Source organism: Phoxinus phoxinus (genome assembly GCF_949152265.1).
Source record: "Phoxinus phoxinus genome assembly, chromosome: 12".
NCBI classification, from domain to species: Eukaryota; Metazoa; Chordata; class Actinopteri; order Cypriniformes; family Leuciscidae; genus Phoxinus; species Phoxinus phoxinus.
Window position 1 is genome coordinate 995,750 of NC_136887.1, and position 13,857 is coordinate 1,009,606.

General features: G+C 37.7%; 1 protein-coding gene across 2 annotated transcripts; it reads left to right on the forward strand.

Annotated features, from left to right (window-relative positions):
• Window positions 1-1,379: 1,379 nt before the first annotated feature.
• On the forward strand, window positions 1,380-5,890 carry LOC307007737 (uncharacterized protein). Of its 2 annotated transcripts, XM_079630036.1 has the most exons (9): window positions 1,384-2,236; window positions 2,580-2,946; window positions 3,105-3,309; window positions 3,925-4,006; window positions 4,084-4,207; window positions 4,321-4,508; window positions 4,600-4,805; window positions 4,912-5,107; window positions 5,280-5,890. In XM_079630036.1, exons 2-6 carry the CDS (start codon window positions 2,726-2,728, stop codon window positions 4,475-4,477), a joined length of 789 nt encoding a protein of 262 aa, XP_079486162.1. In that variant the 5' UTR covers window positions 1,384-2,236; window positions 2,580-2,725; the 3' UTR covers window positions 4,478-4,508; window positions 4,600-4,805; window positions 4,912-5,107; window positions 5,280-5,890. The 2 variants fall into 2 exon arrangements, with proteins under 2 accessions (XP_079486161.1, XP_079486162.1); XM_079630035.1 differs by having other exon boundaries at window positions 1,380-2,946.
• The last annotated feature ends 7,967 nt before the right edge of the window (window positions 5,891-13,857 follow it).

Sequence of the window (13,857 nt, forward strand, 5' to 3'; positions counted from 1 at the left end):
CTCTCACCAGCAAATGATTCTAATGTGAATATAAAAATATTATGTTGAAATATTTCATATATAACTAAATATGAATTTTAAAAAACATCATATAAATAAATTATGTTTTTAGCTTATTTAACTAATTTAAAGAGTTTGACTATTGTTAGGGTTGTTTAACTTGTTCTATTATGTTGTTGATTTGTTTAGCTTGTTTGATTATATTGTTATCTTGTCTGATTAGGGTTAAGCTTAACTTGTTCGCTCTGGGTTTGATCTGTTTGACCTTTTGAGCCTATGGGAAATTAAAGTAATGAAAATGTGTGACGGTGGGTTTTTTTCTTCTTTTTTTCCTTTTCTTGTAAACAAATATTTTTTATTTATTAAAAAAAACGAGGATTAAAATGTAAATATAAGTTAACCAAAGAAATATAATAATTGTTTCCTTTAATTTCAATATATAAAGTTGCATTCAGAAATCAGGACTTTTATTTATGGATAAAAAACAACAACTCTTTGTCGGGTGATAGGAGCCATAAACGGGAGCAAGTGGATTATTTAGCTAATCGCAAACAAACAGAATTAACGACACTGAAATCGAAAACAATCAACAATCAATCTTCCAACGTTGATTCTTTTAAAGAATGCAAAGGTTAGTGTTTGATTTTGTTCAATTTAGACGTCCAATAGAGCATTATGAAGAACCTATTTGTTAATTAATGGGGATAGGCTACGTGTGTTGTAACATCCCAAATGACTAGTTTTCTTTTATTTAGGCTAATAGTGTAGTTTGAACAACATAGTTGTTGTTGGCATTGTATGTTAGGGACCAACATTATTATTATTTTATGTTCAATGGCGTTTTTTAACAACATAGTTGTTAATTACTATTGTAAGCCATTTTTATTGACCAAAACTACTCTTTTTGTTTTGTTTTTACTAAATCAGGGGTGCAAACACATGTATGGTCAAAAAAGAGAGAGGTAATCGAAGCCCTCGTCCCGCGGCAAATATCCGGTATATATTACTGCTATTTCATGAAAACAATTTCACCTGATGATTTGAATAGCTCTTTTTGTAAAGAATTAATAATTCTAGGATGATTGGGGTAATTGTGTAGGGTAGGCCTAGTGCATACAGTATGCAACGAAACTAATAAACAAAATACAAATATAAATACAATAAAACACAAATACACAAGAAATAAAGCAGTGCTTTATGTTTTTCATGTAAATTAACTGTATTAAGTATTAGTTTATCTTTTGACAAAACGTGATTTTTCTCTTTCTCTTTTGTTGTTTGATTAACTTTGGTGACACAAACAGCTGCAGGTATATTGGGTGCTGTCCCTTTAAGACGAATGCACGTATCTAATACTGGTAATGACACGCATCCGTTTTGACTGCGTTTACGGGGAAACTCGTTGAGACTGACACTGGCTTATTTTTTCGTACACATGTCTGTTCAAACACAAATAGATAAGATAGAAAAGGGAATTCGGTGTTCACGAACTTCACGTGCTGTCTGCGACTGCGTGACTCTGTGCGCCGACGGACCATCTACATTTGGATATTAAACATAACATATATAGCCTGATACAGCAAAGACAACGTCGGCAGTATTGACGGCAAAATAGGCTACAGAATATTTCGTTCTGTAGGCCTGACGGGCAATATTTGAAAATCGATAATTAGGCCTATTTTTTAAATTACAATTATATATGCATTTGTCAAAACCGAGAGACTTTCAAGCATCAAAATGTAATTTATTAATATGTATTTGCGCCTTCTATTTTGTCTGAAAACTTCCAACACTCTTGCGCGTCGCGTGAAAAATAAGCGTCGGTTGCGGTTCTATTTCTAGCACGCGGTTTCGGCACGGCTCGAGAAGTGTGTGTGTCACGCAGGAATTGTGCTCTAACCAGTTAACATGAGAGCCGACATAAAAACGGACACTCCACGCCACGCAGAGAGAAATGTGATGCAGTGGCAGATCCAGAGTGAGACAGAAACACTAGTGGTTCACGCTTGTGCACATACTGCTGGTTTGGCGCGCAGTGTTCTGATTCGCTTATTTCCTATTTATTTGTTGGTGGACGCAGAGTAATCCAGAATTACTGTTGGTTAAATTATAATCAGACCCTCTCAACCCCCCCCCCTCCTTAAAAAAAAACTCTTCGGATCTGCACGATTCACACGTCACCCAAACTGACGTGAAAAAAGCAGGAGGCGCCGAAAAGCGCGCTGTTTGCACCCCTGTAAATGCTTTATAACTGACTGAATTTATTAAATTTACTTTCACTTTATAAGTGTCTTATGAACCATTTACAAGTCCTTAATTTTTTTTAAATAATGCTTTACTTCATTTAGAAATGATACATTTATCTTAATTATTAGTAATGCAAATACAATTATTGAACAAAAGTATGGATATGCTTATAAATCAATAATAAAGCATGTACAACTGCATTTGAAGCTGCTCATAATTGTCTATTAATGTTGTTTAAAAATTGAATTAACTGTTTAATATTGCTATCAAATGTGATTTAATGTATTTAATTTGATTATATATTATATCATGTGTTTTTTTATGTCTTGAAGATCTGATCAAACATTGATTGTGCACTGCCTGCTGTGCCACAAGCCGCAGGAGGACATCGCCTCTCATCTGAGCACTGTGTGCATGTTAGAGAGCACACCGGCTGAAAGAGAGGCTGAGGTCCTGAAGGCCAAGGCTTCGGCCAGCGATGGGTCAGGCACGCCAGGACCTGGGATCTTCAGCATCTCTGTGTGCTGCTGCCAGACAGCGGATGTCAGGTGGCGATGCTGAAGGAGCTTCTTCGCCTGGGTTTTTGGTGCATAACCAGCCCATCATGGACTCTGGCGAAGAAACTCCATCAGCATCTGCCTACCCTTCCTCTGCTGGTTTAAGCACACAGGATGTTGACAGCCCTTCGAATAAGGAAAAGTAAGTGCAGTGTAGTTTGCAAGCATTGTTTGCAGTGAGACTTCATCTCAGTTTAAAATTGAGTAATAAGACTGTTATCATCACCTGTCTTCTCTCACATAATCTTAAGGGCTGTGTTTTAACTATCCTGTTGTTTTTTTCATGTTTAATCCAAACAGACAGTCAATTGCATCTTCTGCTTCTGACATTAGAAAATGTCAGAAGATTTTGAAGGTCGTCAAAAACGACATTCAAAAGATCCAAGAGGCCATGCAGTTGGGCCAAAAAATTACCAAAGCAGACAAGACCCTTCACCGATACTACTGTGAGGCGGTCTTTGTGTATGCACACTTTCAGCTCCCAGGAGCTGTTGAAGAAATGACAGTAAGTTCATCTATTTTAAGTAGTTTATTTGTTCACTTATGGGTTACAAAATTCATTCTCTCAAACACACACACACACACACAAGTCAAGTCAAGTATATATAGCGCTTTTCACAATATTGATTGTATCAAAGTAGCTTCACATTATCAATCAAAATAACATAACAATGTTTCTTTTTTAGTGGAAAAAAAATAAAACATCCATGTTAGGTAGGGCTGATCAATGGTATTAATGATTGGTTAATTAATTTGAATATCCCCAACTGAGCAAGCCAAAGGCAACAGTGGCAAGGAACCAAAAAAACTCCATCAAGTGACACACACACACACACACACACAGAGAGAGAGAAAGACACACACAGACACACACACACACACACACACACACACACACACACACACACACAGAGAGAGAGAAAGACACACACAGACACACACACACACACACACACACACACACACAGACACACACACACACACAGAGAGAGAGAAAGACACACACACACAGACACACACACACAGACACAGACACAGACAGACACACACACACACAGAGAGAGAAAGACACACACACACACACACACACACACACACTCACTCCTTTAATGTTTTTCAGGATGTGGAGTGGGTGGGCCGTACATCCCTAGGCAGCAGAGTGGTGCTAAGCACACAACGGTTTAACGTTGCCTTGAGAAGCTGTAAGTTTCAAACACAAGACATAAAGTAGATTTCTTACCCTTAATTACTTTTTTACTTTTTTTCTTAAATTTTGCAGCATTATTTCACTCAGATCCGCCCGGACAGTTTTCAGGCAGATCAACGCGGCAACAGGTTTTTTTAAGCTCTTCCGGTTCGGCGGTCCACAGCATCTCCCAAGATATGAACCACCTGCATTCAATGTACATACCTACACAGATCAATGTGCTCGTGTGTGAATGTACACACTTAGTTACATCTTGTCAGTTACATTCATTCCACGATTAACCATTCCTTTTATATTTTGTTTCTACAGGTATAAAGTGGACATGTGCACAAGCCAGGATGTGAGCTATGGTGGCTGCAAAACAGTTGACAGCAGAACAACAGGGGCGCATCAGCAGAACAACAGGGGCGCATCAGCCTGTACTTTGCCCGTTACCCTTGCGCGGGACAAATTCAGACGGTGGTAGAGGCAATGGAGATATTGGACTCCTTGGCATTGTATGTCTCTTCATGTATCAAAGACATAACAAACTATCTTAACAGCAGATTAGCAAATTGTCTATAAACTTTATATTCTTAACTTATACAGGACGTGTTCTGAGGAAGAGCAAGCAGTAGCTGGGACCAGTATGAGAAGGTCTTTTTCAGATTCTCTGGAAGCATTTCCAGTATCACTGGAGGGCCAGCCTCCCACTAAGAGGCAGCGTGTGGACCGTGGGTTTTTAACAGGAGACAAGGAATATTACGACAAGTGGCGCCTCACACAGTATGGGCAGAGGAAGGAATATCTTATTGGTAAGTCTCCAAAAACATCAATACAGCATTGTCATCCATTCATTTGACATTAATTTACAGTGACAAATGACTTGCATGAGTAAAGTCTTGTCATTCTGTCTTTCAGGTCATTTCAGTCTCCGCAAACCATCGGCAGCCACGGTGGCAAGGGTGATTAGTCAGGAGGGGTGGAAGACCAACTGTCCTAAACCTGACGATGTTGTAAACAGAGGGTGGACACAGATGCTTTAATTCAGCGTTGTGTGGCAGAGCAGAGCTGGACAGGCCTTGCTGTAAAGGACTTTGGTCCACCAAAGGTTTCGGTAAGGAAACCTTTCAGTATTTTTGAAATGTCCAAAAAAATTTTTCAAGTTAACATTTTTTTTTTTACATCCATTTACTGCACCAAGTAGTAGATTTAAATCCTGTTTTTTTTTTTTGTCTGCATGTAAAGTATGTTTAATAACTCAAAATTTAATGTTTTCCAAATTACAGGAGTGGTGGCAACCTGCAATTTTGCCAAAAATGACTTTGTGTGCGACTACCATGGTCATGTCATCTCAGCAGCTGAAGGGAGGGAAATGATGGAGGCCATGAGCGATGAGCCAGGGTACCTTTTTTTTTTTTAAATCAGGGACCAAAAGTTTGTGCATAGATGCCCAAACTTTCCCGTGCCGCTACCATCCCCATGCAGACACATTTGGGCGACGCATCAACCATTCCACTAAGGTGCCAAATATAAAACCAGTGTCCTGCACAATGGCATTTGATGGTGATGAGAAGGAAGTTGTGCTTTTTAAAGCATTGGTGGACATCCCTGTGGACACCGAATTAAAATTTGACTATGGGGTTAGTCGAAAGTCATTCCGCGGGGAAGGGTTAAATTTGGAGTGGCTGGATGAGTAAGCTCACTTACAGTCTCACTTACATATATAATATATACACACATTTCTTTGTTATTCGGTTGAATTTGAATGTCTTAATAAATAAATAATATAGCATGTTAAACATAAACACACACACACACACACACACACACCATTTTGTATGTCTTCCACTTTGTTTTTGTTGTCGTTCCTTTAAAACAATAAACAGTTTGTGTTGCAATCTTTGTCATTTTTTTTTCTTCAAATCCCATTATTATTCCATAATTACTGAGTAATATACACTAATTGAAATGAATTAAAATAGCTGGTTTTCCCTGAACGTCTGTGTCTCAAGTTGTCCAGCAGAGGGCAGCAGATTCCTTTTTAAATGTGAAGTCCCGCTACTCAGTTATAGCCTAACGTTTATTATAGATGAGGAATATTAAAAATGACGGGGCGCCGTCATGTCTGTCTGACCTTTACGAATAGACAGTGTTCCAATCGACACCAGTGTTCTTAAGTCTAAAATGAAAAGCCCTTGTGCTTTGCTACGAGGGGGAAAACATCAGTGGCTCTGAAGAAATGTCCACGAGTTAGAGATATTATAGGGCCACCGCGCTACTCAACTAATTCCCATCCCCCTCTGTGACCTGTGACGTCTTACTGTCAATCAAACCTGTTGTTTTACACCGTGTGATCGATCTTCTGCTCATCAAGGTGAGAATCTTAGGAAAAAAAGGAAAAAAAGGTGATCAAACTTTCGCTTGTTTTTACGTATTTGCATGATATTTATTCAAGTTATGCTGTTATTTCAAGTTAAAATTATGCAATCAAATTTTAAAGTCGACAAGTTTACTTTAACACGAATGAGCTAATCGCATTAATGAATAGGCTATATACTGCCTATATTATTTAAAGTAGCCTATTCATGTAGGCTATAATCCTTTTAAAGACACGGCCTTTAACGTATATTAAAGGTGGCATGACTTTTTGAGTAAACGCATTGAAAAGAAGCAAATTGTTGACATTAACTAAGATTTTTTTTTTATGTTTAGATGAAAAACACTAAATTACTCGATTATGTTCTGCAAATTCTACTCTGGACAAAACGGCGATACAATACTTTTTTTTTTTTTATACGTGTAGGCTGTGTGTACGTGTCCCTGAAATGAAAACGCAATAGCTACAGTGCAACACAGTAGCTACATAAGCACAGTACAAAACGTTTTTTTTTTTTTTTTTTTTGATTCATTGATTGATCGCAAATATAATCGTCAGGTTAGTCGTTAATGGAATCGCAGATCACACAAAGAAAAAATCGTATATGTGATGAACACGAAGGTCAAAATCACCATAAATTGCCTTTGAGACTTCACAATTTCCCCCCCAAAAATCGGAGATTTTCCATTTAACTTCATGTGTTGTGTTCGGAAGACCTTAGGCTGTTAGTAATGCACATTTGTCAAGCTCCAGCACTTTTTATAAACTAACTGCAAGCTGACAATATACGAGCAAAACCTAAAATATGTCCACCCTGTCATGGACAAATTCATATTAGAATATACATTTTCATTGCATAGAGATTATAAAATGTAGATCTGCATAAAGATAATGTGTCACTTTGCCAACAAAACATTTTAGTTAAAACTATTTTGATAATAATTAAGTTACTGCCTAATATGTATTGCCCAATAAAATTTGCCATAGTTGCACATTCTATTCTAAATAAAATCAAACAAAGATATTTAGTCAAACTTTAAGAAAATAATAACTGGCCCTCATTTGTCTATTAAGAAATCTCACACAAGGTTTTGTTAACTTGTTAAAATAATGAACTTATTTTCATCATAAAAGTTGAACATGACAGGGTGGGCAACAAGATGACAGGGTGGTGGACAGATGCTTTAATGGGTGAACTAGGACGGGGGAATATTAGTTGTACAGCAGTTATCAAAGTGATTTTGCTAGTGTAGTGAAGTTGACTGTGAAAGGTTTCAAATATATAATTTCAATTTTTTGAAAAGTTTTTATATTAATTAATTTTTCACAATGACAGGGTGGACATGTAAGTGTAGATATGTACTGTGTAGATGTTTAAACCTCCACTGAAGAAAGACCAAATGGTGGAGGAGATGTCACCAAGTACATTTTCCACATAATGAAAGGGTGGACAGCAATTTCAGGGACACATGCAAACTGCTTAATATGATTATGAAAATAATAAATAAATAATCAAAATGACTTGTTTTATTAAATAACTTGCTGAGAACAATAAGTACATTAAACAAATATTTATTTATTTTTACACTAAACTGATTTACACTTAGCTGAACAGCGTTTCGACATGCCAAAATCACATACATCCAATCAAAGATAATGGTATAAAAACAGAAAAAAATTTCAAGAGATGTATACACACACACACCAAAATATGCTTTTCTTATTCTTTTAGTCTCGTTTCCTGTCCAAATATCTAAATATTCTTAAATCAATGTACATTTACTAGACAGAATTTATTATGACATCTTGTCTAGCAAATTTATCTTGATTAGTATATTTAGATATTTGGACTGAAATTTGACTAAAATAATAAGAAAATAATTTTTTGCAGTGAACTACCAAAAGATTGCAAAATAAAATCGTTGCTCTTATTTGTGTTCCCTGTTTGTTTGAATATTTTTCATTAATTAACTGTATGATTTTACTACACAGTAATCATGAGAAGACGTAGTGAAAGAAGATTTGCCGAAGTGGAAGAAAACATAATGCAATTGATTAATGAAAGCCTTTCAGATGTGCAGAGGCTTCAACATATTCAGGATTATGGGACATCTCAATCTGAAAGCAGTGAGTTAAAATAAGATGACAATGTTATTGTTTGGAAAAAAAACTAAATCTCAGTGGAAAACTTGATCAAAATTATTTTGAACAGCAGATGGAGCTTTTGTCAATGAAGGTTGTGATATGGATGGTCAAGAAGAGAGAGGGGCTTCAGAAGAGGTATGATGATTTTATTATTAATTCAAGCAGTTATATGAATAAAACACACACAGTACTATAATTATCTCTTTTATCTTCTGTCAGGTGGAATCATTATACATACAAACTTCAGAAGACAACACACAAAGTTTGATGGACCTCATTAGGCAGTTTAGAACAATTAAAGACTTTCTCTGTGATGACAGTATACACCTATCAGTCAGCCCAACCACTTTGTCAAATTTGGATCAAAGTCTTTTCTTGGATTTTGCCTTTGACATTAATGGTGTAGTCGTGGAGCTTGAAGGGTTGTCAGGCTTAAAACTGCCGGTGCCATACCTGACCTTCCCAAAGCCCTCCAAAGCCACCATGCGACCGGTTTTTCATCTGCTTAAGAAACACATAAAATCAAACACCTACTCGAGACTGGGTTTTAGATGCTTTCAGCTCTCCAGAGGGATCTCACTTGCAAAGTCACAGGTACATTTCGGTGCAATGAATGTTTATAAAATATAATAAATAAATATATAAAAAATACAATATAATACATAAAAAATAAATAAATAAATAAAATATATATATTTATATATATATTTTTAATATCTTTATATATATAAAATATTCATTGCAGTTATATTAATTTTGTATTTGTTATTATTATGTGATTCAGAGTAGTGAACTAAAGTGTCTAAAAAAGTTCTTGATATTTTGTTTTGCAGGGATGGCAGTTGAGTCTCTGTCTCATTCTGAGCGGCCACCAAGGAGACACATCCATTGACTTAGCTGCAAAAATGGACCAAGAAGCCTTGGAGCGCTTTAGAGCCATTTTAGAGACTCTGCAAAGCTTACTTAAGTCAGTGCCTACAAAAGACATGAAGCGTCCGACAATGCAGAAGAATAGACTGTATGACCTGTCGCACTTCAACATTTTAAAGCAGGATCAGGATTTTATCTTTGACGTGTTCGACCGTGCCCTCCAGTCTCAACCCATCGACTGCCTGAAACCCGTCATCATTCTGTGTCATTTTGGGCAGAAAGACAGATCCCATCTTAATTTGTCAGAGCTGTGTTATGAGAGGGGTTTCAGATGCATCAGCATCCACGCAGCTTGTGAAATTGGCTCGCTTCATAAAAACATACACCACTTTTGGTCAAAGTATGCTCTTGAGGATTTAGTGGGAAATAAAGGCTCAATATTTTGTCCTCTTTCATTGCGAGAAGCACTAAACTTTCAGACCAACTTGGATGGACAATGCATGGAAATCAGCAATGACCTATTAAGCACAGTCATGTTTCCTAAGGACATCACCTTTCTACAGCTCTACGCAGACACACCACATAACAGACTGGAAAGTTGGTTCTCACATCCAGTCTCTGGAGAAGTTGTCTGCTGTGGCCTCATGCACCCAATGACTACAAGAGCCATGTCAAATCGATGCGAGACCTATTTCAGTCACATGCAAGACCTTTTGCTCAAGCTCCAAGGCATTGTCAAGGCAAGGATGGAAATAGTGACACTACTCGGGACTCATCAGATAAGCGGGATTGTGAGTGCAGTTGATTTTTTTAACGTCCGAGCGCTCTCAAAGCTGTTGGAGGACAAACCCATGCTGCTACCGTTTGCAGAGGACCAGCCAAGATTAACGTTCCTCAGCACCATAAAGGATGTGCCCAGACATCTCCTTGAGATTTTACAAGCTGCCCATGCCAGTGGAAAGCACAAGGGCAAATTTAAGGAGTCTTGGGTGGCATTTCAGGCCGAGATGGCTTTAGAAGTGTTCTTCTGGGGCCGGACAGGCAGCATGCATGACTCCATTTTAGCCGTCAATCTGGGTCCTGCACTGGACAATGAGCGCAGTCTCACATGGCAGAGGGGTATTATGGGTTTGACGTCCTTCAACTCTGCAGCAGTTGACATGGCTCCACCACCACTTTTATACTGGTCCAAGAATGATCTGCAGACCACAAGGATACAACGGTTGTTTGGGTTTGCAGACAGTTTTGAGGCAGCAAACACGGTCGTGGGCACTGAACTTTTGAGTCTAATTCTCTGTGACCTTGGTCAGACTACTCAAGCGTCTGTAATGAACTTGGCAAACGTCAGTCCTCCAGCACAATGCAAGTGCACTGGCACCATCAGCAGAGAACAGCTCTTAGAGGAGTTGGTGGAGAAAATAAACAGGTTCACGTACCCATCCACAGCAAAAAGAGCAGCTCAACTGTTAGAGGAGCATGGCAAGCCCCTAAGAGACATCCTGAGATCCGCTTTGGCCTACACCAGCATCCAGTACTTTCCAGCCATGAAAGTGATCGACTCGGCTCGCAATCCAAAAGTGTCCTGGAACAAGAAAGACATGCTCAATGTTTTGGCACCACAACAGAACCCTAGCCCAGATGCAGTAGCCGCAGCATTGGAGGGTGATGTAATTGCCAACTTAGTGAGCCGTGGACTTACATATGAACGGAATCTTGCATCAGCCAAAGCCAATAGGATGCCCTGGATGAAAGATGTGCTGGCACGCTTGAACCAGGAGAAAATGGACAGAACACAGTTGGTCCAGGTGTGCACTTTTGTCAGCTGCCTTGCACTGATGAAACAAAGCATATACATCGACTACGGCAAGTTGGCAATGTTGGCATCATCACTTCCAATTTCTCAGCATAAGCTTAAAATGCTGCAAATACAGAGTCTCATATTGTATGAAGGATTTGTTAATCCCAAAATATGGCGATTGTACCATACCATACCCTTCAAAATCATTCCAATTATTACAGAGAAGCCGAAAGTCACCCAAAAAGCCCCCTTGCATGTTACTGTTGGAGAGGAACTTCAGCCAGAAGAGGAGATTGAGGAAGGCCAAGTTCAAGAGGTAATTTCACATACTCCTTCAATGGTTTTACCTGCTGGAATGACAAGACTATGGACACCTAGGGAACTGGACCTTGCCTATCAAGCGAGGAAGAGAGAAGGCAGCTCCGTCAATTCAGCGTACAGAGTTTATGTTGACCTGTGTTTTCAAGCTGACATACCATGCCGTTCCATGAATGCCTTCAAAAGCAAGACAAGGCAACAACTTTAACATCCTTTCCTTGTTGCAATGAGGATGTTCAAAAACGTTTTCAAATCTGTATTGCTGGCAACATTTGACAACACCCACGTGATGGATGTTTTTTTTTGTTTCTCCGTCTTGACCTTAATATTGGTTCCTGTCCCTTAGCCTTATTCAGTCCACCTTTATCATCAATCATTTTAATACCAAAAAAGTAGCCAAATCCAACATCACAGAATGTACTACTACAAAGGTCGGGAAAAAAGTTAGTGATTTATTACTCACTCTGAAGTCCAGATGAAGAGACCAGCTTCTTCACCGGATTGGACTCCAGAGCACGAGGAAGATTCCCTTGTGGTCAAGTGGTCAGGATTCGGCCCTCTCACCGCCTATACAAATACATTTGAATTTGAAGAAGAGCAGATCTGAAGACCTGGACAAGATCCTCGAGCCTTTCTGACCTGAAAAATCAGATGCCCGCGAGATGCTGAGTGAAAGGCAGTAGGCCTTCTTCAATTACATGATGGACCAGCTGAAAGTAAAAGGTGAGAACGCACCGATTCTCTTGACTGTTTGACACAAAAGCATTCCCTCAATTGAAGTCATATCACATGATAATGATAACAACAATAACTAACTCCTGATATTTCTGTCAGATCGGAGAGACTTACAGCAAAATGCAAAGATCGTGCTGTGTGAAGGGGTCTCCAGGGGTGTCTGGGGTGAGAACTGGGCTCCTGACGGCCGAAGTACCTGGAAGAAACAATAACCAGCCACATTACCAACATGAAAAGAGTGTTTCAGAAAAAAGAAATTGAGAGGCTTAGAAAATTAGTAGAGTGAGAGCTGGGGCCTGTTCTATTGACATCATTTCTAATTTTTTTGGTTATATATAATCTTTTATTTGAGTGTTTTAATAAATAATATAAGATGTCTTTTACACAGAACACACACCATTGACATTTTTTTATTATGTTTCTTCCGTTTTGTTCCAATTTTTAAAAAAAACAGTTTGTGAAGCTATGTCAAATGTTGTTAGTTGTCCAGCAGAGGGCAGCAGATTCCTGCGCGACGGTGATCAGTGAAGGGGTCTCCAAGGGTGTAAGGGAGGTGAACTGGGCTCCTGAAGGCATCAGAACCACCTTCCAGAAGAGTCTAAAGACAGTACATTTAAAAGAATTGTTGCAGATACGAACACATTTATTTCTTTTTGTTTGTTGTACACACACACGTTGTTCTTAATTTGAATATTATTTAAACAATTTCTTATACATTCTAGAAAAAAAGTGTTTCAATAGAATAAATATTCTACTTGACACAAAAATATACAGTAATACCCACACACTCTACATATTTAAATAAAAACAGTATACTCACTCTGAAGTCCAGATGAAGAGACCAGCTTCTTCACCGGATTGGACTCCAGAGCACGAGGAAGATTCCCTTGTGGTCAAGTGGTCAGGATTCAGCCCTCTCACCGCCTATACAAATACATTTGAAAACACATTTAGATATTTATTTCCTTTTGTTTGTTGTTCACATACACACACATCACTTTTGATTGTTTCTACATTTTGTGTTTGTTCTTTATTTTTATATTGTTTAAATAATTTCTTATACATTCTGAAACAAAATGGTTTCAATAAAATAAATATTCTACTACAATCTGATTCCAAGTCTTGTCCTTTAGTTGTATACTGTAGCTTTCCATTGTGTAGAAGTATAGCACAACACAAAGATATAGTTATACCCACAACCTACACACTCTACACATTTAAATAAAAATATATTGATGTAATTGTTCATTAAATATAAAAATGTTTTAAAAGTTGTCTTTCTTTCTTTCTTTGAGATACAATACAACTTAGAATAAATAAGCTTTCCATTGGTGTATGGTTTGATTGGAAAGGACAATTATTTGTCCGATATAATCCTTTAGAATATCTCGATTTTGAAAGTGCAAAACAAGCAAAATCTAATATATATATATATATACATATATTTATTTACATTAAACGACATTATTTACATAATAAATAAATAAATATATATATATATATATATATATATATTTATTTATTTATTATGTAAATAATTTTTTTCCCCTATTTTTAACATATATATTATTAACATTTTTGGATGCTAAACTATTCTTTTTATAGGCTTTGTACTTTGTAC

Excerpts from the sequence above, each read along its gene's own strand:
- LOC307007737 (XM_079630035.1), top strand. The coding sequence starts at position 2,726 with ATGGGTCAGGCACGCCAGGACCTGGGATCTTCAGCATCTCTGTGTGCT. Across the intron at positions 2,947-3,104 it reads AGCCCTTCGAATAAGGAAAA|ACAGTCAATTGCATCTTCTG; the intron begins GTAAGTGCAGTG and ends TAATCCAAACAG. Across the intron at positions 4,007-4,083 it reads TAACGTTGCCTTGAGAAGCT|CATTATTTCACTCAGATCCG; the intron begins GTAAGTTTCAAA and ends TAAATTTTGCAG.